The sequence below is a fragment of the Salvelinus alpinus genome, chromosome 11 (genome assembly GCF_045679555.1).
Source record: "Salvelinus alpinus chromosome 11, SLU_Salpinus.1, whole genome shotgun sequence".
NCBI classification, from domain to species: domain Eukaryota; kingdom Metazoa; phylum Chordata; class Actinopteri; order Salmoniformes; family Salmonidae; genus Salvelinus; species Salvelinus alpinus.
Genome location: NC_092096.1, coordinates 55,290,930 through 55,315,213, shown reverse-complemented (window position 1 = coordinate 55,315,213; position 24,284 = coordinate 55,290,930). Strand labels below are relative to the sequence as shown.

Below are 24,284 nucleotides of genomic sequence, written 5' to 3'. Positions count from 1 at the left end.
ATGCTGCTGCTATTCTCTGTTTATTATCTATGCATAGTCACTTTACCTGTACCTAGATATACATGTTACCTCAATTACCTCAGCTAACCTGTGCCCTCCGACATTGACTCTGTACCTGTACCCCTCTATATAGCCTCGTTACTGTTATTTTATTTACCTTCTACCTACACCCATTGTATTCGGCGCATGTAACAAATACAATTTGATTTGATTTTGAATCTATGCCATTGAAAACTTTTTCCAGTCTCCTCCTCCTAGGCTGCCTCTCCCTCACCAGGCTATTATTCTCTTACTTTCCCATTTCAAGGAAATGAAACTGAAAGATAAGCATAGATGGCCTGAACCAAATTAGAAGCAAATTACGATATAAAAAAAATATTTCACGTTAATTACATCCTAATAAAACGTAGGCTAATACAGTAAAGGTCTGAAAATGTTTCAAATATGATGGCCTGAATGTTATCATGCACGATAAAACAGGTTGTTGTTCATGCACATGGTTCATCCCACTCGAACGTTTGATTATCCGTCATTGAGCTGCGGAGTGATCAGGAGGTGAGTCGCGTATCATCAAACTTTGCTTATCAAACTCTTTAATGGTTTAAATCACATAATAACCCTTTTAAAAATCTTTATTACATAAAGGGAATGTTATACAACACGTAGGCCTACAAAATTGTACAGTAACGGTAGCTGATTATAAACTAAGCTAACTGTAGGCTAATATTCTTTTTGGGAATGCAAATGTTTGTTATGTTTTTTTCAACATTCTCATGATCCGATTATGCAACATTCATAATTTTTTGTATTAATTATATGGGGTGCCTAAATCACTACAACATTTCACTTTACTGCTATGGACATTATTGATGTTTTTCTGTGGCAGACATTTTCGGAAAATGAAGTGTATTCGATGTCACACGCTGTGTGAGGTGGGACAGTGGTTTTGCTTGAGATGCAAAGCAGTCGTCGAGGAAGAGGGAGGTAAGGTAGCCTTTTTTTAAAGTCATAAAGTTATATGTCGGCTGTATTTTTCTCAGTTATTCTTAAAAATACACTACCAAATATAAAACGCTATTTATAAAAACAAAACAATCTATTCACATTCACAAGTAGATTGAATACGTTTACAAATAAACTAAAATGTATCAATGGTGAACCCTGCATGACTGACGAGGGGCATTGTATTGAAGCCACTGCACAGTCATCTTGGTACTCCTCCCCATTGTAAAAAAGATTTTGGAAGCTAGAGAAATGCATTTATTAACGTCTACATTCGTTTTGTATATTCTGTTACAGACACCTTAATTCATTCTTTTAAATGATGTGAACTAAACATAAACATACCTTAAAGTATAGATTTTTTGAAGTACTTAATGTCCCCAATTCAACAAAGAAATACTAAAATACCATAAATTCCTATGGAAGACTGTTCGTTCTGGGGAGTACCAATATGGCGACTGGTAGTTTCAAAGCCGCTAATTGGCCAATACCATTAGCAATCCAGGGTTTATATATACATCATTGCCAAAATCTTTGCCTTGCAAAGTGTATAGGCCCTGTCCACAGTTGCCCAGGGACTTTTATGTTCGGTAACTGATAAACTACACTGAGTGTACAAAACATTAGGAGCACATTATAGGAGCACCAAGTAGCCTAGTGGTTAGAGCGTTGGGCCAGTAACCGAAAGGTTGCTGGTTTGAATCCCTGAGCTGACAAGGTAAAAATCTGTTGTTCTACCCCTGAACAAGGCAGTTAACCCACTGTTCCCCGGTAGGCTGTCACTGTAAATAAGAATTTGTTCTTAACTGACTTGCCTAGTTAAATAAAGGTCAAATGTTGAGTTGCAACCCCCCTTTGCTCTTAGAACAGCCTCAATTTGTCAGGGCATGGACTCTACAAGGTGTAAAGTTGGCTGGATGTCCTTTGGGTTGTGGCCCATTCTTGATACACACGGGAAACTTGAGTGTGAAAAGCCCAGCAGCGTTGCAGTTCTTGACTCACTCAAACCAGTGCGCCTGGCACCTACTACCATACACCGTTCAAAAGCACTTAGATATTTTGTCTTGCCCCTTAACCCTCCGAATGGCACACATACACACAATCCATGTCTCAATTGTCTCAAGGCTTAAACATCCTTCTTTAACCTGTCTCCTCCTTTTCATTTACACTGATTTAAAGTGGATTTAAACAAGTGACATCAATAAGGGATCTTAGCTTTCACCTGGTCAGTCTATGTCATGGAAAGAGCAGGTGTTCCTATGGTTTTGTACACTCAGTGTATATGAACCGGAGACAGCGTCTACTCACGATCGTATACGCCGCTTCGTAGTCGCTGTCATATGCTTTAGAGCAGGTAATGCCAGCACTCAGTGCGCACTGGAGCAAGCGTGACCAGCGACAACGTAAATCACGTCATCTAGAAGCATAGAAGGCATTGGATGGATATTAAATGTTAATATCTTCGGCTGTTAGTGAAGGAGAAGAAGAAGAGAAAAAAAAATCGACCTCGAAGAAAATTACTGGGGGGAAAAAATTATATGGTTAACTTCGGTACAAAGGTCATAACGAAAGTGTATTTTTAGGAATTAAAAAAATAGTTCTCTCTATGGGACCATCTACGGCAATTGTCCTTTTGGAATAGCGGCAGGAAGTATGGGTGCTGACAAAAGTAGTTACTAGTCCTTTATTAGCAGACCGATATAGTCGTCTGAGGCACAGGCAAATAATTATTACCCCCCCTTCTTAGTTTTTGATCTAGGATCAACCTATTCTAACCCTGTGTGGGGGGGGAAACTATCTGACCTGGATCAGTGTCGAGGGATGGTCCTCTGTAGCTTAGTTCAGGGTTCCCAAACTTTTTCACTCAGGCCCCCCTTCCAGCATTGGGGAACATCCTGCGCCCCCACTCCCTGCACGCTGGGCGAGTGCCACGTCTATTTCTATGGGTACTAGCACTGTTCCTGACAAACTGTTCACACCCCTCTTGTTGGCAGAGAAAGGATTTTGCAGATGTAACGCTTATTTCCTGTAATTATACACATTTTGTCATGGATTGCAGACATTATTTTGCCGTATTAAAGCTAATTCCTACAATTCTACACATTTTATCATTTGTTATGAGTGTTCATGTGATTTGAGTGACTCAAACATTAGAACAAAATCTATGTGCTAAACAATTTAGCTAAAGTGTTCCCCCCCCAGGACCACTGTAAGTCGCTTTGGATAAATGGCATAATTATCTATATTACAGTTAGTGCTTTTTCCCTTTGGTGAGATCTAATGCATCTGGTAATGCTTCACCAACTTTTTCATGTGCTGCAGCATGTATTATATTGGCATTGTAACACTATTACCCCAAACGTATTTCAGAGCCTTGCAGTCTAAACGATGTGACCTTTGACCGGGTTAGGAGTGGGGCGACTGAAGACACCCTGCCAATGGATAGCTCCTCAGATGAAGAGGTAGGGTGTGCCGTTGCTCTTTCACACTGAGGTTTTTGCAGATAGAAATGTGTTGCTGGCTTGGCTCTGAAGCTAAGCAGGGTTGGTCCGGGTCGGTCCCTGGATAGGAGACCAGCTGCTGCTGGAAGTGTTTTTGTGGGGTCAGTAGGAGGCACTCTTTCCTCTGGTCTAAATAATATCCCAATGCCCCAGGGAAGTGATTGGGGACATTGCCAAAATAATGGGTAACTGGGCATTTTTATACATGCATACCCGAAGCATGATGGGATGTTATTTGCATAATTAACTCAGGAACCACACCTGCTTTTAATACACTTTGGTCGCGTTTAAACAAACAGGCAGCCCAATTATGATATTTAAAAAAGTGTCTTTTGATCAATCAGATCTTTTCACGTCAGATCTTCTTCAGAGCTGATCTGATTGGTCAAAAGACCAATTAGTGAAAAAAAGATCAGAATTGGGCTGCCTGTGTAAAGGCATCCTTTGTATCCCTCATTTCCTTTATTTTGTCAGTTATCTGTATATATGAATAGTTTATTTCCAAAATGCATATCCATTGCCAGAAATGTTGGTAAATTAGCTTTTATTGTTTAAAGAACGGTGTGTTTAACTGTCTAATCATGACATTGGGTTGTTCAATGACAGACAAATATTTGTTTACAATCTATTACCTGATGGTTTCATTTCAGAGACACAAATAATCTATTTTTTTTGTAAAACGCTATACACTGCCTTCAGAAACTATTCAAACCCTTGACTTTTTCCACATCTTGCTATGCTACAGCCTGAATTTAAAATGGATTACATTTAGATTTTGTGCCAGTGGCTTACACACAATACCCCGTTATGTCAAAGTGGAATTATGTTTTTTGATATTTTTACAAATTCATAAAAAATGTCTTGAGTCAATAAGTATTCAACCACTTTGTTATGGCAAGCCTAGATCAGGAGTTCAGGAGTAAAAATGGGCTTAACAATTCACATGATATGTTGAATATTTTTTAATGACTACATCATCTCTGTAACCCACACATACAATTATCTATAATGTCCCTGAATTTCAAACACAGATTCAACCACAAAGACCAGGGAGATTTTCCAATGCCTCGCAAAGAAGAGCACCTATTGGTAGATCAGTAAAAATAAAAACAGAAGAATATCCTTTTGAGCATGGAAAAGTTATTAATTACACTTTGGATGGTGTATCAATACACCCAGTCACTACAAAGATACAGGCGTCCTTCCTAACTCAGTTGCCGGAGAGGAAGGACACCGCTCAGGGATTTCACCATGAGGCCAATGGTGACTATAAAACAGTAACAGAGTTTAATTGCTGTGATAGGAGAGAACTAAGGATGGATCAACATTGTAGTTACTCCACAATACTAAGCTAAATGACAGAGGGGGAAAAAATGAAGCCTGTACAGAATAAAATATTCCAAAACATGCATCCTGTTTGCAATAAATCACTGAAGTAAAACTGCAAAAAATGTGGCAAAGGAATAAACTTTATGTCCTGAATACAAAGGATTATGTTTAGGGAATGTCCAACACAACCCATCACTGAGTACCACCCTTCATATTTTCAAGCATGGTGGTGGCTGCATGTTATGGGTGTGCTTGTCATCGGCAAGGACTAGGGAGGTTATTTTTTTCATAAAAAGAAACGGAATAGAGCTAAGCACTGTCACGATCGTCTTGCTGTGAGAGATTGGACCAAGGCGCAGCGTGTGCAAAATACATCTTCTTTTATTGAAGAAGAGAGAAAACAAACAAGAAACGAACAACTATACATGAACTAACAAAATAACCAAACTGACGACCGTGAAGCTATACAAACATAAGTGCTGACACTAAACACTTAGACATAGACAATTACCCACAACCAGCTAAAGCCTATGGCTGCCTTAAATATGGCTCCCAATCAGAGACAACAATAACCAGCTGTCTCTAATTGAGAACCAATTCAGGCAACCATAGACTTTCCTAGACACCTACACTGAACACTAAACCATCTACTCTACTTAACCCCCTAAACCATACAACACCCTAGACAATACAAAAACACATACTACACCATGTCACACCCTGACCTAACTAAAATAATAATGAAAACCAAGATAACTAAGGCCAGGGTGTGACATAACCCCCCCCTTAAGGTGCGAAGTCCGGGCGCACCAGCATAAAGTCTAGGGGAGGGTCTGGGTGGGCGTCTGTCCACGGTGGCGGCTCTGGTACTGGTCGTGGTCCCCACCCCACCATAGTCACTACCCGCTTTCGTAGCCTCCTCCAAATGACCCCCCTCCAACTTAACCCCACTGGATTAAGGGGCAGCACCGGACTAAGTGGCAGCACAGGACTAAGGGGCAGCACCGGACTAAGGGGCAGCACCGGACTAAGGGGCAGCACCGGGATAAGGGGCAGCACCGGACTAAGGGGCAGCACCGGACTAAGGGGCAGCACCGGACTAAGGGGCGGATCCTGGCTGGCTGGCGGATCCTGGCTGGACGGCTCTGGCGGATCCTGGCTGGACGGCTCTGGCGGATCCTGGCTGGACGGCTCTGGCGGATCCTGGCTGGACGGCTCTGGCGGATCCTGGCTGGACGGCTCTGGCGGATCCTGGCTGGACGGCTCATGGCTGGCCGACGGATCTGGCTGCTCATGGCTGGCCGACGGATCTGGCTGCTCATGGCTGGCCGACGGATCTGGCTGCTCATGGCTGGCCGACGGATCTGGCTGCTCATGGCTGGCCGACGGATCTGGCTGCTCATGGCTGGCCGACGGATCTGGCTGCTCATGGCTGGCCGACGGATCTGGCTGCTCATGGCTGGCCGACGGATCTGGCTGCTCATGGCTGGCCGACGGATCTGGCTGCTCATGGCTGGCCGACGGATCTGGCTGCTCATGGCTGGCCGACGGATCTGGCTGATCCTGTCTGGCGGAAGGCTCTGGCTGATCCTGTCTGGCGGAAGGCTCTGGCTGATCCTGTCTGGCGGAAGGCTTTGGCTGCTCCTGTCTGGCGGAAGGCTCTAGCGGCTCCTGTCTGGCGGAAGGCTCTGGCGGCTCATGGCAGACGGGCGGCTCTGCAGGCTCAGTACAGACGGGCGGCTTTGCAGGCTCAGTACAGACGGGCGGCTTTGAAGACTCAGTACAGACGGGCAGTTCATTCGGCGCTTGGCAGATGGACAGTTCAGACAGCGTTGGGCAGACGGGCAGTTCAGGTGCCTTTGGGCAGACGGGCAGTTCAGGCGCCGTTGGGCAGACGGGCAGTTCAGGCGCCGTTGGGCAGACGGGCAGTTCAGGCGCCGTTGGGCAGACGGCAGACTCTGGCCGGCTGAGACGCACTGTAGGCCTGGTGCGTGGTGCCGGAACTGGAGGTACCGGGCTAAAGACACGCATCTCAGGGCTAGTGCGGGGAGAAGGAACAGGGCATGCTGGACCCTGGGAGCGCACATTAGGCCTAGTGCATGGTGCCGGAACTGGTGGTACCGGACTGGGGACACGCATCTCAGGGCTAGTGCGGGGAGCAGCAACAGGACGCACAGGACTCTGGGGACACACAGGAGGCTTGGTGCGTGGTGTAGGCACTGGTGGTAAAGGGCTGGAGACACGCACCATAGGGCTAGTGCGTGGAGGAGGCACTGGTGGTACTGGATTGGAGCGAGGAGGTGGCGCCGGAAATACCGGACCGTGCAGGCGTACTGGCTCCCTTGAGCACTGAGCCTGCCCAACCTTACCTGGTTGTATGCTCCCTGTCGCCCGACCAGTGCGGGGAGGTGGAATAACCCGTACCGGGCTATGTAGGCGAACCGGGGACACCATGCGTAAGGCTGGTGCCATGTAAGCCGGCCCGAGGAGACGCACTGGTGACCAGATGCGTTGGGCCGGCTTCATGACATCCGGCTCAACGCTCAATCTAGCCCGGCCGATACGTGGAGCTGGAATGTACCGAACCGGGCTATGCACGCGTACAGGAGACACCATGCGCTCTACTGCGTAACACGGTGTCTGCCCGTACTCTCGCTCTCCACGGTAAGTACAAGGAGTAGGCGCAGGTCTCCTACCTGACTTCGCCACACTCCCTTTAAGGCCCCCCCCAAGAAATTTTTGGGTTGTACTCACGGGCTTCCAGCCTTGCTTCCGTGCTGCCTCCTCATATCGCCTCCTCTCAGCTTTAGCTGCCTCCAGCTCTTCACGAGGGAGGCGATATTCTCCCGGTTGTGCCCAAGGTCCCTTACCATCCAGTATCTCCTCCCATGTCCATGAATCCTGTGTAGGTGGGTCCTGTTGCCGCTTGGTCCTAGATTGGTGGGTAATTCTGTCACGATCGTCTTGCATCTTACATCTTCTTTTATTGAAGAAGAGAGAAAACAAACAAGAAACGAACAACTATACATGAACTAACAAAATAACAAAACTGACGACCGTGAAGCTATACAAACATAAGTGCTGACACTAAACACTTAGACATAGACAATTACCCACAACCAGCTAAAGCCTATGGCTGCCTTAAATATGGCTCCCAATCAGAGACAACAATAACCAGCTGTCTCTAATTGAGAACCAATTCAGGCAACCATAGACTTTCCTAGACACCTACACTGAACACTAAACCATCTACTCTACTTAACCCCCTAAACCATACAACACCCTAGACAATACAAAAACACATACTACACCATGTCACACCCTGACCTAACTAAAATAATGAAAACAAAGATAACTAAGGCCAGGGTGTGACAAAGCACAGGCAAAATACTAGAGAAAAATCTAGTTGTCTGCTTTACACCAGAGACTGGGAGAGAAATTCACCTTTCAGCAGGATAATAACCTACAACGCAAGCCCAACTCTACACTGGAGTTGCAAAGAAAAGTACACTAGTAAAAAGCCCTGTATAATTTTAATCAGTTATTTGGACTAAAATAACTGATTGTTGAGCCACCCCGGGTGTGTATTGATAGTAAATCAACTTTAGGCAGATAGCCTAGTGGTTAGAGCGTTGGGCCAGTAACCAAAAGGTTGGTGGATCAAATCCCTGAGCTGTCAAGGTCAAAATCTGTCGTTCTGCCCCTGTATAAGGCAGTTAACCCACTGTTCCTAGGCTGTCATTGTAAATAAGAATTTGTTCTTAACTGACTTGCCTAGTTAAATAAAAAAAATGTACTGACTTGCCTAGTTAAATAAAAAAAATGTATCAGATCAAGAGAACGTCTGCCAGTCAGGAGTCTTAAATATTGGTTTTAGTGATCATATGGTAACCTGCTGTACCCGTAAGAAATCCAAAATGCTACTAGAGCCAGGTAATAAATACATGAAGGTACGGTCTATGAAACAATACTCAAAATAACATTTTGTAGAGGTCCTTGGAATTTTGGATTGGTCTCATGTACTAAACTGTGATAATGTTGACCAAGCTTGGTATGTTAAAAAAAATCTGGTTTCTGTCTGCAATCGACTCTCTGGCTCCGATGAAACAAATTAGAATCAAACGGCGGTCAGGGAAATGGATCACTTCCGAGATCTTAAACCTAGCCAGATTCAGAAGGACAAATCTACAACAAGATTATGACGGTTATATAAACTGTAGAAACCAGGCTAGATACAAAATGGATAAAGGCCAAATCCCAACATTATATAGATGCTGTTAATGACAACTTACATCAGCCTTGTAAACTGTGGAACATTTTAAAGGACTTTGTCTCAAAAACTCCCCATAAGGTAATCAAAAAGAAAGGAGGACCAAGGCACTCTTCATATAATTAATTAAAATGCCTTTATTTGTATGGCATGTTCTAGAGGTCGACCGATTATGATTTTTCAACGCCGATACCGATTATTGGAGGACCAAAAAAAGCCGATACCGATTAATCGGCCAATTTTATTTGTAATAATGACAATTACAACAATACTGAATGAACACTTATTTTAACTTAATATAATACATCAATAAAATCAATTTAGCCTCAAATAAATAATGAAACATGTTCAATTTGGTTTAAATAATGCAAAAACAAAGTGTTGGAGAAGAAAGTAAAAGTGCAATATGTGCCATGTAAAAAAGCTAGCGTTTAAGTTCCTTGCTCAGAACATGAGAACATATGAAAGCTGGTGGTTCCTTTTGACATGAGTCTTCAATATTCCCAGGTAAGAAGTTTTAGGTTGTAGTTATTATAGGAATTATAGGACTATTTCTCTCTATACCATTTGTATTTCATATACCTTTGACTATTGGATGTTCCTATAGGCACTTTAGTATTGCCAGTGTAACAGTATAGCTTCCGTCCCTCTCCTCGCCCCTACCTGGGCTCGAACCAGGAACACATCAACAACAGCCACCCTCGAAGCATCGTTACCCATCGCTCCACAAAAGCCGCAGAGCAAGGGGAACAACTACTCCAAGTCTCAGAGCGAGTGCCGTCACCGATTGAAACGCTATTAGCTAGCCATTTCACATCAGTTACACCAGCCTAATCTCGGGAGTTGATAGGCTTGAAGTCATAAACAGCTCAATACTTGAAGCATTGCAAAGAGCTGCTGGCAAAACGCACGAAAGTGCTGTTTGAATGAATGCGTACGAGCCTGCTGCTTCCTACCATCGCTCAGTCAGACTGCTCAATCAAATATCAAATCATAGACTTAATTATAACATAATAACACACAGAAATACGAGCCTTTGGTCATTAATATGGTCGAATCCGGAAACTATAATTTAGAAAACAAGACGTTTATTCTTTCAGTGAAATACAGAACCGTTCCGTATTTTATCTAAGTCTAAATATTGCTGTTACATTGTACAACCTTCAATGTTATGTCATAATTATGTACAATTCTGGCAAATTAATTACGGTCGTTGTTTGGAATAAATAGACTTCACACAGTTCGCAACGAGCTAGGTGGCCCAAACTGCTGCATATACCCTGACTGCTTGTACGGAACGCAAGAGAAGTGACACAATTTCCCTAATTATAAGAAATTCATGTTAGCAGGCAATATTAACTAAATATGCAATACTTGTGTATTGATTTTAAAGAAAGGCATTGCTATTTATGGTTAGGTTTGGTGCAACGACAGTGCTAAATCATCACCCGTTTGGCGAAGTAGGCTGCGATTCGATGAGAAATTAACAGGCACCGCATCGATTATATGCAACGCAGGACACGCTAGATAAACTAGTAATATCATCAACCATGTGTAATTAACTAGTGATTATGTGAAGATTGATTGTTTTTTAAAAGTTTAATGCTAGCTAGCAACTTACCTTGGCTTCTTGGTGCCCTCACGTAACAGGTAGTCAGCCTGCCACGCAGTCTCCTCGTGGAGTGCAATGTAAGGCAGGTGGTTAGAGCGTTGGACTAGTAACCGGAAGGTTGCAAAAACTAATCCCCGAGCTGACAAGGTAAAAATCTGTCGTTCTGCCCCTGAACAAGGCAGTTAACCCACCGTTCCTAGGCCGTCATTGAAAGTAAGAATGTGTTATTAACTGACTTGCCTAGTTAAATAAAGGTGTAAAAAAATATATATAATAAAATCGGCCAAATCGGTGTCCAAGAATACCGATTTCCGATTGTTATGAATAATTAGGGCCGATTTCAAGTTATCGGCCATTCCGATTAATCGGTCGACTTCTAGCATGTTCAATAGAAACAAAGTTTTAAAAATCCGACGCGTTTCGGCTTCATGGCCTTCGTCAGGGAGTACAAAGAAATTATAATACAATGTCCTCTTTTGAACAGCTTTTTCCAATCAGTCCTAATTAGAAGAGGGAGTGGTTACAAAATTGATTGGACAACACCTAGTAAGCAATACTATACACATTTAAAAAGTGAAATACTGTAGATGTGTTATAAAAAAATTTTACTCCAAGCTAGAAGCATCAGAACGCCGAGAGAGGTAGTTCTAAACTTAAATATGACTGGGCAAAGTGCCAAGAAAAGGAAAGCCATCTATTCCATAGTACACTGGAAGACAGCAAACATGGACAACAACAGTCTAAACATAGCTGAGGGCAATAGAGCAAAATGTCCACTAGATGACAGCAAATGGACCTATCACGACCCCACAGAAAAGGTGAGAAATCCATATCTTCATTTAAACCAGGGTACTTAGTGGTCTGTAGTTTGTAAATCCAAAAACGTACCCTTTGGTTTAGTTGTTTAAGACGGTCCCCTTTTCTAATTGAGGTCGGAACATGATCAATACCCATAGCTTGTAGGGAGGCAGGGTTGCCATGGTGTAAGGACTTGTAGTGCCTTGCCATGGGGTAGTCTTCATTGCCTACCTGTATGGCGTACCTGTGTTCCGCTAAGCGGTCTTGAAGGCATTGCTTTGTCCGTCCAATGTAGAACACCTTGCACTGTGGCCATTCCAATCTGTAGATGACATGAGTGGTTTTGCAGTTAATGAAATGCTTGACGTGATACTCCATTTTAGAAGCTGTGTCAACAAAATACTTTTTCTGTGCAATATTTCTGAAATGGTTTCATTTAAAGAGCCCTTGGGTTTGTGGTCTAGCCAAGTTTTTTGAGAGTCACCAGGAAGATAGCTGTGGACTAATTTGTCAGTTAGGGTAGGACATCTCTTAAAGTTTATGACTGGTGGCTCAGGGAAGACTTGGCGTAGTAGCGTATCACCTTGGATGATTCCCCAATTATTTTTTATGGTTCTTTTAATGTTCCTGTAGTTATGGCCTGGATATTGATGATGTTTTATGTTATGACCAGGCACAGGTTGCAAATTATTTTAACACATTTTTTACCACTATAGCCTCATCTCTGGTTAAGAAGTTACCCACATGCTCTGGACACTGGCCAGTCTTTCGTTAACAACTTTTACCATAGCATAACCGAGGACAAAGTCAATCTACTATGCTTAATGAGCACAAACAAAGCAACTGGGCTGGATAACCTTCCTGCAAGATTCATAAAGGATAGTGCTTGTGTCACTGCTAAAATGATAATGCATATTGTAAACCTTTCTATTAGTAGTGGTACATTTCCCAAGGATCTCAAAACAGCCCGTGTGGTTCCGCACCACAAGAAGAGCAGTAAAACAAATGTAGGAAACTACAGGCCTGTGTCAATCCTCAGCACCTTATTCAAAGTTGTTGAGAGATTAGTTTTTAATCAACTTGAGGGATACCTTCTTGAGCACAAACTTCTTTATGAACTCCAATCTGGCTTTAGAACAGCTCATTCCACTGGTACTTGCCTTATCCACCTTTTTGACCACATCAACCAGAAAAGTGAGAAGGGGAACTATACCGGTATGGTCATGTTAGACTTGCAGAAAGCTTTTGACACTGTGGACCATGATATTCTCCTGATGAAACTGAAACCGCCACCTATCCCGGACCTGCTATTTTCAACTCTTGATGATCGGCTATGAAAAGCCAACTGAAAATTAGGCATAGTTCTGTTATAATCTCCACCCAGCACAGCCAGAAGAGGACTGGCCACCCCTCATAGCCTGGTTCCTCTCTAGGTTTCTTCCTAGGTTTTGGCCTTTCTAGGGAGTTTTTCCTAGCCACCGTGCTTCTACACCTGCATTGCTTGCTGTTTGGGGTTTTAGGCTGGGTGTCTGTACAGCACTTCGAGATATTAGCTGATGTACGAAGGGCTATATAAAATAAACTTGACTTGATTTGATTTGAAATGCGTGGGTCTAAATGATGTAGCAGTGAATTGGTTTAGGTCTTATCTGACCAACGGAACACAAGTATGTGATGTTGGTGATGTTCTGTCAGAGGCGAAAGAAATATCCTGTGGAGTACCGCAGGGATCCATTTTAGGGCCTCTCTTATTTCTTATATACGTTAATGATATGCCAGATACAGTAAAGTGCAAACTATTGCTTTATGCTGATGATTCAGCCATACTGGTACCAGGGAAGGATACAGTTTACATAGAGGAGACCCTGAGTAAGGAATTGCATTTAGTTAGAGATTGGTTGTCACTACATTTGGGAAAAACTGAATCGATTTTGTTTGGAACAAAACTTAGATTGCTTAGGGCTGACAAGATAATGGTAAACTGTACAGGCAAGGAGATTGAATCTAAAACAAGTGTATCTTATCTTGGTGTGTCCCTAGATCAATCCCTTTCTGGAGACCTGATTGCCGCTAAAATTATTTCTAAAATGGCTTTGCTCCTTTCATATTTACTTTGATCCTGACAAACTCCCCAGTCCCTGCCAGTGACAAGCATACCAATAACATGATGCTGCCACCACAATAATTTGAGTGTTCCTACGTGGTGCAGACTCAGTCCTGACTTACACTACCGTTCAAAAGTTTGGGGTCACTTGTCCTTGTTTTTAAAAGAAAAGCACATTTTCTGTCCATTAAAATAACATAAAATCGATCAAAAATACAGTGTAGACATTGTTATTGACTATTGTAGCTGGAAATGGCAGATTTTTTATGGAATATCTACATAGGCGTACAGAGGCCCATTATCAGCAAACATCACTCCTGTGTTCCAATGGCACGTTGTGTTAGCTAATCCAAGTTTCTTATTTTAAAAGGCTAATTGATCATTAGAAAACCCTTTTGCAATTATGTTATCACAGCTGAAAACTGTTGTGCTGATTAAAGAAGCAATAAAACTGGCCTTAGACTAGTTGAGTATCTGGAGCATCAGCATTTGTGGGTTCGATTACAGGCTCAAAATGTCCAGAAACAAAGAACTCTCATCTGAAACTTGTCAGTCTATTCTTGTTCTGAGAAATGAAGGCTATTCCATGCGAGAAATTGCCAAGAAACTGTAGATCTCGTATAACGCTGTGTACTACTCCCTTCACAGGACAGCACAAACTGGCTCTAACCAGAATAGAAAGAGTGGGAGGGCCCGGTGCACAACTGAGCAAGAGGACAAATACATTAAAGTGTCTAGTTTGAGAAACAGATGCCTCTCAAGTCCTCAACTGGCAGCTTCTTTAAATAGTACCCGCAAAACACCAGTCTCAACAGTGAAGAGGCGACTCCGGGATGCAAGATGGGCAAAAGAACACAGACACTGGACAGAGGAACTGTGCCTAGAATGCCAGCATCCCGGAGTAGGTGAACCTTCACCCCAGTCTGAGGTCCTGAGCGCTCTGGAGCAGGTTTTCATCAAGGATCTCTCTGTACTTTGCTCCGTTCATCTTTCCCTCAATCCTGACTAGTCTACAAGTCCCTGCCACTGAAAAACACCGCCACAGCGTAATGCTGCCACCACCATGCTTCACGTAGGGATGGTGCCAAGTTATCTCCAGATGTGATGCTTGGCATTCAGACCAAAGAGCTCAATCTTGGTTACATCAGACCAAAGAACCTTGTTTCTCATGGTCTGAGAGTATTTAGATACCTTTTGGCAAACTCCAAGCAGGCTGTCATGTGCCTTTTACTGAGGAGTGGCTTCCGTCTGGCCACTCTAACATAAAGGCCTGATTTGTGGAACGCTGCAGATGGTTGTCATTTTGGCATTCACTTCTCTGACTAAGGCCCTTCTCCCCCGACTGCTCAGTTTGGCTGGGCGGCCAGCTCTAGGAAGAGAATTGGTGGTTCCAAACTTCTTCCATTTAAGAATGATGGAGGCCACTGTGTTCTTGGGGACCTTCAATGCTGCAGACATTTTTTGTTACCCTTCCACAGATCTCTGCCTTGACACAATCCTGTATCGGAGCTCTACAAACAAGTCCTTTGACCTCATGGCTTGGTTTTTGCTCTGACATGCATTGTCAACTGTGGGAGCTTATATAGGCAGGTGTGTGCCTCTCCAAATCATGTCCAATCAATTGAATATATACCACAGGTGGACTCCAAGTTATAGAAACATCTTAAGGATGATCAATGGAAACAGGATACACCTGATCTCAATTTTGAGTCTCGTAGCAAAGGGTCTGAATACTTATGTAAATAAGGTATTTCTGTTTTATACTTTTAATACATTTGCAAACATTTCAAAAAAACTGTTTTTGCTTTGTCATTATGGGGTATTTTGTGTAGATTGCTGAGGATTTCTTTTAATTTAATCAATTTTAGAATAAGGCTGTAACGTAACACAATGTGGAAAAAGTCAAGAGGTCTGTATACTTTCCGAAGGCACTGTATACCTATCTCCTGTAAGACCCTATGATCCGTGAACCGCAAATGATTGACAGCAAGATGTTGTCTATCTACTCCTTATAGTGTTCTCTAAAATATGGAGTATGTCTAGATTTTAAAAAATGTCACATTAATTTAGTCACCATTATAAAAATATGAATATCTCAAAAGTACTCTTTTTGATTTTGCATATTTTTTGACATATTTCCAAAATGAGTGCTCTGTTACTTTTTCAGTTAATATTTATTTTATTTAAACCTTTATTTAACTAGGCAAGTCAGGGAGAATTATCTAACAAACTACATTTTTGCATTCACTAATCATAAAACTATTTACATGTAATGGAAATTAGGGTACATTTGTGGACACAATTCAAACGTATTAAAAAATAAAAAAATATATATATGTGAAGAATTGTATTTCAGAATCTAGACATCCTCCATAGTTTAGAGCACACTATAAGGAGTATAATCACACCAGGATGATTTCTGTATTATGTACAGTTAGTTCATGGGTCATAGGATCTTACAGGAGTCATGTATAGGTCTGAAAAAGGCCTAAAAGGGCCACTTTCATCATGATTTTCCAAACATTTAAAAGGTATATCAAACATCCAAGTTTCTATGTGATAACTGCCAGAACAATCTGAGATACCAAAAGTATTTTCGGGCTTTCCTGGCATGGAATCGCCCTTGTTGACTTTCACCAGGCCCTGTACATATTGTGGTTGTCCTTTAAAATGTACACTCTTTTATCAAGTACTTTGCAATTTGCAGTGTGGTGAATTTCTATTACATTTTTTAAATTCCTTTTTAAGGACTTTCAAGATGCAAGTGATCTATTCCTTGACTTATATCTTGGGAAAGATGAGGACACATCTCAGAGAGTACAAGCTGACAGTCTGGACACGGAGCCATCTCAACAGATGGATGCTGCTGTAGCAGGTACTTCAATAATATTAGAGGAATTATTCTGTACCTCTGATTTTTTTTTTGACAACCGTATACTTTATCATTTCATAAAAATCATTACCAGTTGCTTTCCATTCACAAACACTGCATGTATGCTTATTTGCATTGAACATTGAAGGAACGTTACTTTATTCACTGTGAACGGCGATCAACACTGGTTCTAACTGTTTCAAAAGAATCGCACTCGTTTTTCACAATTTATCACTATTTCACTACTGTTATTATTTTACTATTATTATTATAGCATAACAACAGTAGGGATGATGCAGTATAATAGCATGTATTTATAAACGTTTCATGCCTGAAAAGAGTTGTGTTGAAGACTCCTTATGTATAGTTGAAAGATATTTTCAGGTTTGTGATTGGCTGCTATATCTCATTTCCTAGCCCAGAGATGAAACATATATATATTTCTTCTTGTATATATGTGCAAGTTATTCAAACATTTTTTTGCTCTCTTCCACAGAGCCCACCTCCCCCGGAGAGATAACAGTTCATTATGTTGGCAGTGACTCTGTTTCTCTGAGCTGGCGCCCTTCTGACCGGCGGTACGCGTTGACCTACTCCTGCAACACCCAGAGAGAGATCCGTTCCATCCAAGGTTCCAACAGCGCTGTTGTGGAAGGCCTTTATCCAGGGACAGAGTACACATTCAGCGTCACATCGGTCACAGAAGATAGGAATCTGAGCGCGGTGACCACAATGTCCATGTATACAAGTAAGTGCAATGATTCAAACATTTCCTCTTGCATTACAGGAAAAATAGTTTTGACTTGTTTTCATTCTTCAAGTTGTAATTGAATTGGGCCCTTTTTGTCCTTTTTGTAGAACCTCTGCCACCTGAAAGAGTAAAGATTGACCAAGTCAGCAGTGAATCAGTGTCTCTGGGTTGGGACAAACCGATTGGTGTCACTGAGGCATGTCTCGTGACCTGTTCCTGTGATGGGGAGGAAGTCCAGAAGATAACAACAGAGTCCAACACCCTGACGTTCTCCAGTCTGAGCCCAGGTGTCAAGTACTCCTTTCACGTCTCTACGGTGCTGAAGAACGGGACCCAAAGCAAGTCGGCTGTGACATATGGCCGCACAAGTGAGTGTGTTAAAACGTGGGACAGGAGGATGTTTTACAATCGATTGATTGACAACCAAGGAGGTCAGATCTGAAACCGTTGTTTTCTTTCCCGCCACAGAAACCCACCTGGAGAGTTTGCTGCTGGACCTGGGGTTGGAGCAACACTACACAGAGAAGCTGGACCTTAGCACCGTGCTGCAGATCGATGAAAAGACTGTCACCGATGAACCTGCTCAGACTCTCTCAGCCCTGCCATGGATTTTCCTAAAGAGGTTAATGATGGTGAATGTGACTGCTAGGAGTGTGAAATGTACCTCATTAGGAGGCGAGGCAAGTTGTGATGCTTCATTTTGCAACATAGATCTAGATCTGGAGAGTGTGGTTGATAACCTGGACTCTAGTAATGTTGTAAACCCCTTAGACATTGTGACTGCTCTCTTTCTGTGCTCCAATGGTTTTCTCCAGCAAGAGATGGTTTTGAAAATGTCAATGTGTCAGTTTTCAGTGCCCCTGCTTCTCCACAATTGTGACACAGAAGAGTGTACGCTAATGCTCTGGGCCATGAGAGACATTGTCAAGAAGTTCAGACCGCATTCATTGGCAGATTCCAGAGGATTTGTTGAAGACAGGATTGTTCTCTCTGACCTCCCCATGGTCTCTTTTGTCAGATTGGGCGAGTGCTCTCTGTCCAAGTCTCTGATTCTAAACAAGCTGCTGAGTAATCCTCAACAGTATCACGACACGTTTGTCCACCACGACATGGAATGTGGCGATAGCCCAAGGAGAATATCCAACGGATTGGTTGAGATAAGCTGGTACCTCCCAAGTGGGAAAAAAAACATTGATATTTTTGGTGAAGCTATTGCTGTAACCAATCTTAGAGGGGACATCAGTTCTTTTGAAACACAATATTCCTTTCTTTGCCAGACCTCTGCAGCAGTCTTTGTGTTCTTTGACAACCTGGACACCAAGTACAAGCTACTGACCAGCCAACACACCAAGGCTCAACTGTTTCTAGTGGGTAACACACAGAGCAAGAGCTTCAGCATTGATGCGTTGAAGAGAACAGCAGCAGAGTTGAACTTGAAAAAAAGCAGCATCATCCTGAAGACCAAACAGATGAATGAGGCAGACTTTGTGAAGAACCTGCGAAACACAGTTGGTGAGTTGATTAAGAATTCAAAGTCCAAAATGCCATTGGAGCAGATGGCTGAAGTGGCGCATGAGCTTGGAATACTGGTTGATGAGGACTACAAAGAATGTCAGAGTGCCAAGATAAATGCTGACGCAATCACGTCAAAAATTTATGACACACCGCAGTATAAGGAAAGTCAGCTTCCCTTGCAAGGACAGATTTGGAAGGAGCTGGCACGTATAGAGAAGGAGGAATGCAGACTGCGGAAAGCTGGGAACCAGAACCTGGAGATGTACAAAAGTGAACTCCAAACAGACAAGAGACAACTTAGGGAACAGCAAAGGAGATATGACATTTCAGAGGCAATGACCTGCTTCATAAATGCAATATCAAGCACAGGGCTAGAAAGGACCTATTTCTTGAAATGGATGAGAATGAACCTGGACAATATGGCTCGTAAAAACCTTTCTGGCCTTAGAGAGCTGTACAAAGAAAAGTCTCAGAATTCATCTGAAAACAAAGATGTAATTGCAGACCTTGACAGACAGATTTCAAACAGTTCTTTGGGAACTGAGCATTTCCTACGTGAAATGGGTCAACTGTATGAATCTGCAGTCTTACTGGAAGAAACTGAAGAGTCAAGGCAACAACTGAAGCACCTGCCCAGACTATGTGCTGAGTTGCTTCTGGATGGGTTTCCTCTGGAGCTGGTGGATGGAGACGCGTCTAACATACCTCTGAGATGGGTGAGTGATGTGCTGCATCAGCTCAATGTCTTGGTGCAACCGAAGAGCAAGATCCTGGTGGTAACTGTTCTAGGTGTTCAGAGCACGGGAAAGTCCACTCTATTGAACACAATGTTTGGAGTGCAGTTCGCAGTCAGTAGCGGCAGATGCACAAGAGGGGCCTTTATGCTGCTCATCAAAGTCAAAGACGACTTCAAAAAGGAGCTGAACTGCGACTTCTTAGTGATCATCGACACAGAAGGGCTGAAGTCGCCAGAGCTGGCACAGCTTGATGACAGCTACGAGCATGACAATGAGCTAGCCACACTTGTTGTCGGGCTGAGTGATGTCACTATAATCAATATTGCCATGGAGAACTCGACCGAGATGAAGGACATCCTGCAGATCGTGGTCCACGCTTTTCTCCGGATGAAAGAGGTGGGAAAGAAACCCAAGTGTCAGTTTGTCCACCAGAACGTGGCAGATGTCTCGGCACATGATAAGAACATGAGAGACCGGAAAATGCTGCTGGAGCAATTAAACGAGATGACCCAGGCAGCAGCCAGAATGGAAAACAAGGAGGAGAACAAGAGCTTCACTGATGTGATGGAGTACAACCCAGAGACTGGTAACTGGTACATCCCTGGACTTTGGCACGGAAACCCCCCAATGGCACCCGTCAACGCCGGTTACAGCGAGTCTGTATACGAGTTCAAAAAGAACATGATCGAGGTCTTCCAGAACTGTGAAGGCTCTGGGAACAACATCCTGGACTTTCTGGAGTGGACAAAAAGCCTGTGGAATGCTGTGAAGTATGAAAACTTCATCTTCAGCTTCAGAAACAGCCTGGTGGCTGATGCCTACATGAAGCTGTGTGTTGAGTTCAGTAAGTGGGAATGGTCATTCAGAAAGCACATGCACACATGGATGACAAATGCTGAAACAAGGATTTCCAACTTCGGAACAATAGCAATGAAATATCAAACAGAAGACGTGAGGGATTTTCTCCATCATTTGAAAAGTGAAGCCTCCATAGAACTCGTCCAATGGGAGAAGACCCTTCTTGACAACCTAACCAAGTACTATGAACAGGCAGATGGACATGTCTACTTGGTGGAGAGATACAGAGAGGATTTCGCAAACAGCACCAAAAGTCTTAAAAGGGAGATAGAAAACTCTGTTTTGAGTAAACTGGGCGCTGATGTTGAGATTCAACAAGGAATGAACAAGCTTGCCACAATCAAGAAGAACTACACAGCGGTGATGGAGGAGAAGGTGCTGAAGTTGGTTGAGAACTGCAGAGAGAACAAATGTCAGAGGCCAGATCAGGAGCTTGACAGAGAATTTGAAAAAGTGTGGGAGGAAACTGTGCAGGAGCTCTCTTTTACAGGATTGAAGAAAATAGACATTGTGAGCCATGTTTTAAGCCAGCTCCGGTCTAACATGATGCAGAAGGCAGTGAATGAAAAGTTGAACAATGTGAAACTTGAAGATCATGGAACAAAACCCTTCATAGTCTCTCCAGGGGGGTTCTTAAAGAAGTTAGTGAATAGCATTTACATGAATGAGAACACAAGAAAAACCCAGGCCATGGCAGACAACCTCATAGACAAATGCAAAGAATTTGTGAGAGAGACTGTTCAAAATAAGACAAACTACCATGACACATACATTCAAGAGATCCTGCACATGATTGAAGAGAAGTTGGAAGCCAACAAAAATCTTGGGACAAGCAATAAATTTGAACTCTCCATTAAATTGTACATTTGTGGGTTTGCATCCAGGGCTTTCCAAGCAATGCATGAACAGTTCATATGTGAAAACAATCCTCGTTGGTGCCTTGAACAGTTCAAAGGTAAATACTTGGCAGACTTCAAAGACTTGTTCAGTGGACAAGATCAGTGTCAGAAGAAAGCTGCAGAGTTCACCAACCTGTGTCTCAGACCTGCAGTAGAAGCCTGTGTCTCCAACTCTCTGGGTCCAGAAATTGTTGATGTAATGTTGACGGGACAGAATGCCGTTCAATTCAGCTCTCGGACATTTTTCCAGTACTCTATCCTGAAGCAACTGCTGTCAGCATTCAACTTTGACGACTATGTGAGCTACATTTGTCACTATGAAGCTTTTGTCAAGAATTGGATTTTGAATGAAATCTTGAAACGCTTTTCACAAGGGAACAAAATGTTTGAATTGGAGAAGTATCAACTCAATGGGATTATCAAAGTAATCAATGAGGCAATCTCAAAGGCACAGACTAATGAGAATGACAACATAAAGGAATTCCTTCAGGACATATGCAGGGAACTTGGAGAGAAGCTGGTCATTCCCCAAGATGCGTTGGAAGCCACTATGATCCTCAACAATTGCAAACAGGAACAGTTTGCCCACTGGCTCAAAACATCTGTGGTGGAGATGGAACAGTCTCTGACAGAAGAATTCCAAAAAGCAGGGGATGTGAAAACGAAATTGAAAAGACAGAAAATCAAGCCTCAGAACGAGCTGTTCACAAGAGTGTTTGGCTGCGGGAAGCAGTGTCCATTCTGCGGGGCACCATGTGAGGCAGGAGGGGAGGCCCACAATGAGCACTGTGCCTCAATACACCGACCACAGGGACTTGGTCAGTTCAGGTTTACTGTCTCAATGAAACTTTGCACTGACATCTGCTCCTCTGCGGTGTTTAGTGAGGGTTCATTCAAATGCTACGAGACAAATGACAAACTTCAGCCTTTAAAAAAGTACAGAGAGATTTTTCCCAACTGGCATATCCCGGCAGATCCCAGCATACAGGCCTCAGACTACTGGAAATATGTGATGGCAAAATTCAACAAGGAATTTGCCATACAGTATGTCGCACACCCTGGAGATATCCCCCCCGCCTGGAAACGGATCACAAAGGAACAGGCAGAAAACAGCCTTAGAGAGTCTTTTAGCATTAATTGAGAGCCTCTTCATCATCTTGAAGAAGAGTGGCATCTTGAAGAGTAATGAAGTGTCAGGCCATAGTCAAACAAAATTGTCAGATTTAATAGTAAACAAAGAACATAAATGAATAATACAAGACATCTGCTTCATCACTAAGCAGAAGAGTCTGGTGGCTGGAATGATAACGTGTCATACACTTTGCCTCAGTTACTTTTCTGTCCCAGCAATAATCATTTATTTTTGCATATAATCAAAGTTTAGCTACCATTGATACTTAATGTGTTAGTTTTTTTTAATGTACGTATATTTTGAGAATCTGCATTGGAATAATGGTCATAATTCAAGAGATGTTTTCTTGTCACGTTTAGTTTTTATTTGTGCTAGCATTCACTACATGTTTTGGTTCTTATGTGGTGAATGGGGGTTCATTTTGCTGTAACACTGGGTAACGTCAAGGCATTCTTTACTAGTTTTGATGTCTTCACTATTATTCTACAATATAGTAAAAAAAAATAAAGAAAAACCCTTGAATGAGTAGGTGTGTCCAAACTTTTGACTGGTACTGTAACTTGCTTAAAATTAGACAGTAGGGTGACTCCCCTAGCGGCCAATGACGGACGCCCTAACCACTGTCCCAATAAGGGATATCTCTAGGGAACGTGCTTATTGGGCCAGTATAGTTAGGCCTTGTCCAGAAGAAATCCTAACCCCTCCTTCCTAGGCACATGTGTAGATCTGAAACAACTTGATAGATTTAAATGTGACACACACAAAATGTATGGTCACATTTGTGTTTATGTATTGTTTCTTTGTATTGGGGTTAGAATACTTTTACTGAAATGCCAGTCCTCCAAGGTTTAGCCATTTAGCATTTATACTACTGTTGGCCAGTAGGGGTCAGTGAGACGTGTTCGCTTCGCACTGGGACTATATGCGATCCTGCACTAGGGTGTTCTCATAATTGAGAGAACCGTGCTTCTACACCTGCATTGCTTGCTGTTTGGGGTTTTAGGCTGGGTTTCTGTACAGCACTTTGTGACATCAGCTGATGTAAGAAGGGCTTTATAAATACATTTGATTGATTGATTGATTGAACCTTAGAAAGAGAAGTCACGTTCTCCTGTTTCATCATTTAGCCGGTGTTACATGTCAGTAAAGTGCAACAATACACTGAATACCACAATATAGTTTTGTAACTTTCCTGTTGAAGTGAATGTAATGTTTTGAACAACATAGTAATTGTATAACTTCGTACTAGACAAAAAAAGCATGTCGAGTGTAAAATTAAATGATGGCGGTGCATTCCTTTGATCTAGAAAAACGCATTAACTCCTGTTCATTTTTATTTTTGAAAAAGAATCCTGACAATATCCTAAGGGTTTAGAGAGTTTAATGCTGTAACTGTGATGTTTAAGAACTTTTGTAATTGTTGTACTGTAAAATGTTAGAAAAGCGGTTAGCTTTTGGCTAGCTCCGGTTAGCTTTTGGCTAGCTCCGGTTAGCTTTTGGCTAGCTCCGGTTAGCTTTTGGCTAGCTCCGGTTAGCTTTTGGCTAGCTCCGGTTAGCTTCTGGCTAGCTCCGGTTAGCTTCTGGCTAGTTACAGCATCAGCGCACGCTCTGGAAAGAGAGTGGAAAGGCAGGTCACCAGTTCTAGCAGCGCGTCCCCTGAACTATAACGAAGAGGTAGGTGAGAAGCCTGATGACGGAGACGGGGGTGAAAAGGTGAAAAGTACTTAATGGGCTGTAACCTAAAAACAGCTGGCATTTGGAAAGTTTGAGGTGAGGGAGAAAGTGTTGTGGAACAAGTATTGTTAGCATTGTTAAGTATCTGGCTAGCTAGTTAGCTAGCTAGCCAGCTAGTAGCTAGTTAGCTAGCCAGAAAAATGTTGAGCCACATTAGCCAATTTAACTGA

General features: G+C 42.7%; 1 protein-coding gene across 1 annotated transcript; it reads left to right on the top strand.

Moving 5' to 3' along the window:
• Positions 1-322: 322 nt before the first annotated feature.
• LOC139534465 (interferon-induced very large GTPase 1-like) lies at positions 323-23,692 on the top strand. Its single transcript, XM_071333636.1, has 7 exons — positions 323-555; positions 887-984; positions 3,373-3,464; positions 16,365-16,491; positions 16,985-17,236; positions 17,347-17,607; positions 17,708-23,692. The coding sequence occupies exons 1-7, from the start codon at positions 491-493 to the stop codon at positions 22,387-22,389; spliced, it is 5,577 nt and encodes a 1,858-aa protein (XP_071189737.1). The 5' UTR covers positions 323-490; the 3' UTR covers positions 22,390-23,692.
• The last annotated feature ends 592 nt before the right edge of the window (positions 23,693-24,284 follow it).

Bases quoted from the DNA above. Each gene is read 5' to 3' on its own strand.
- LOC139534465 (XM_071333636.1), top strand. From the start codon at position 491: ATGCACATGGTTCATCCCACTCGAACGTTTGATTATCCGTCATTGAGC. The intron at 985-3,372 runs GTAAGGTAGCCT...AACGTATTTCAG, and splicing joins AGTCGTCGAGGAAGAGGGAG to AGCCTTGCAGTCTAAACGAT. The intron at 17,608-17,707 runs GTGAGTGTGTTA...TTCCCGCCACAG, and splicing joins TGTGACATATGGCCGCACAA to AAACCCACCTGGAGAGTTTG.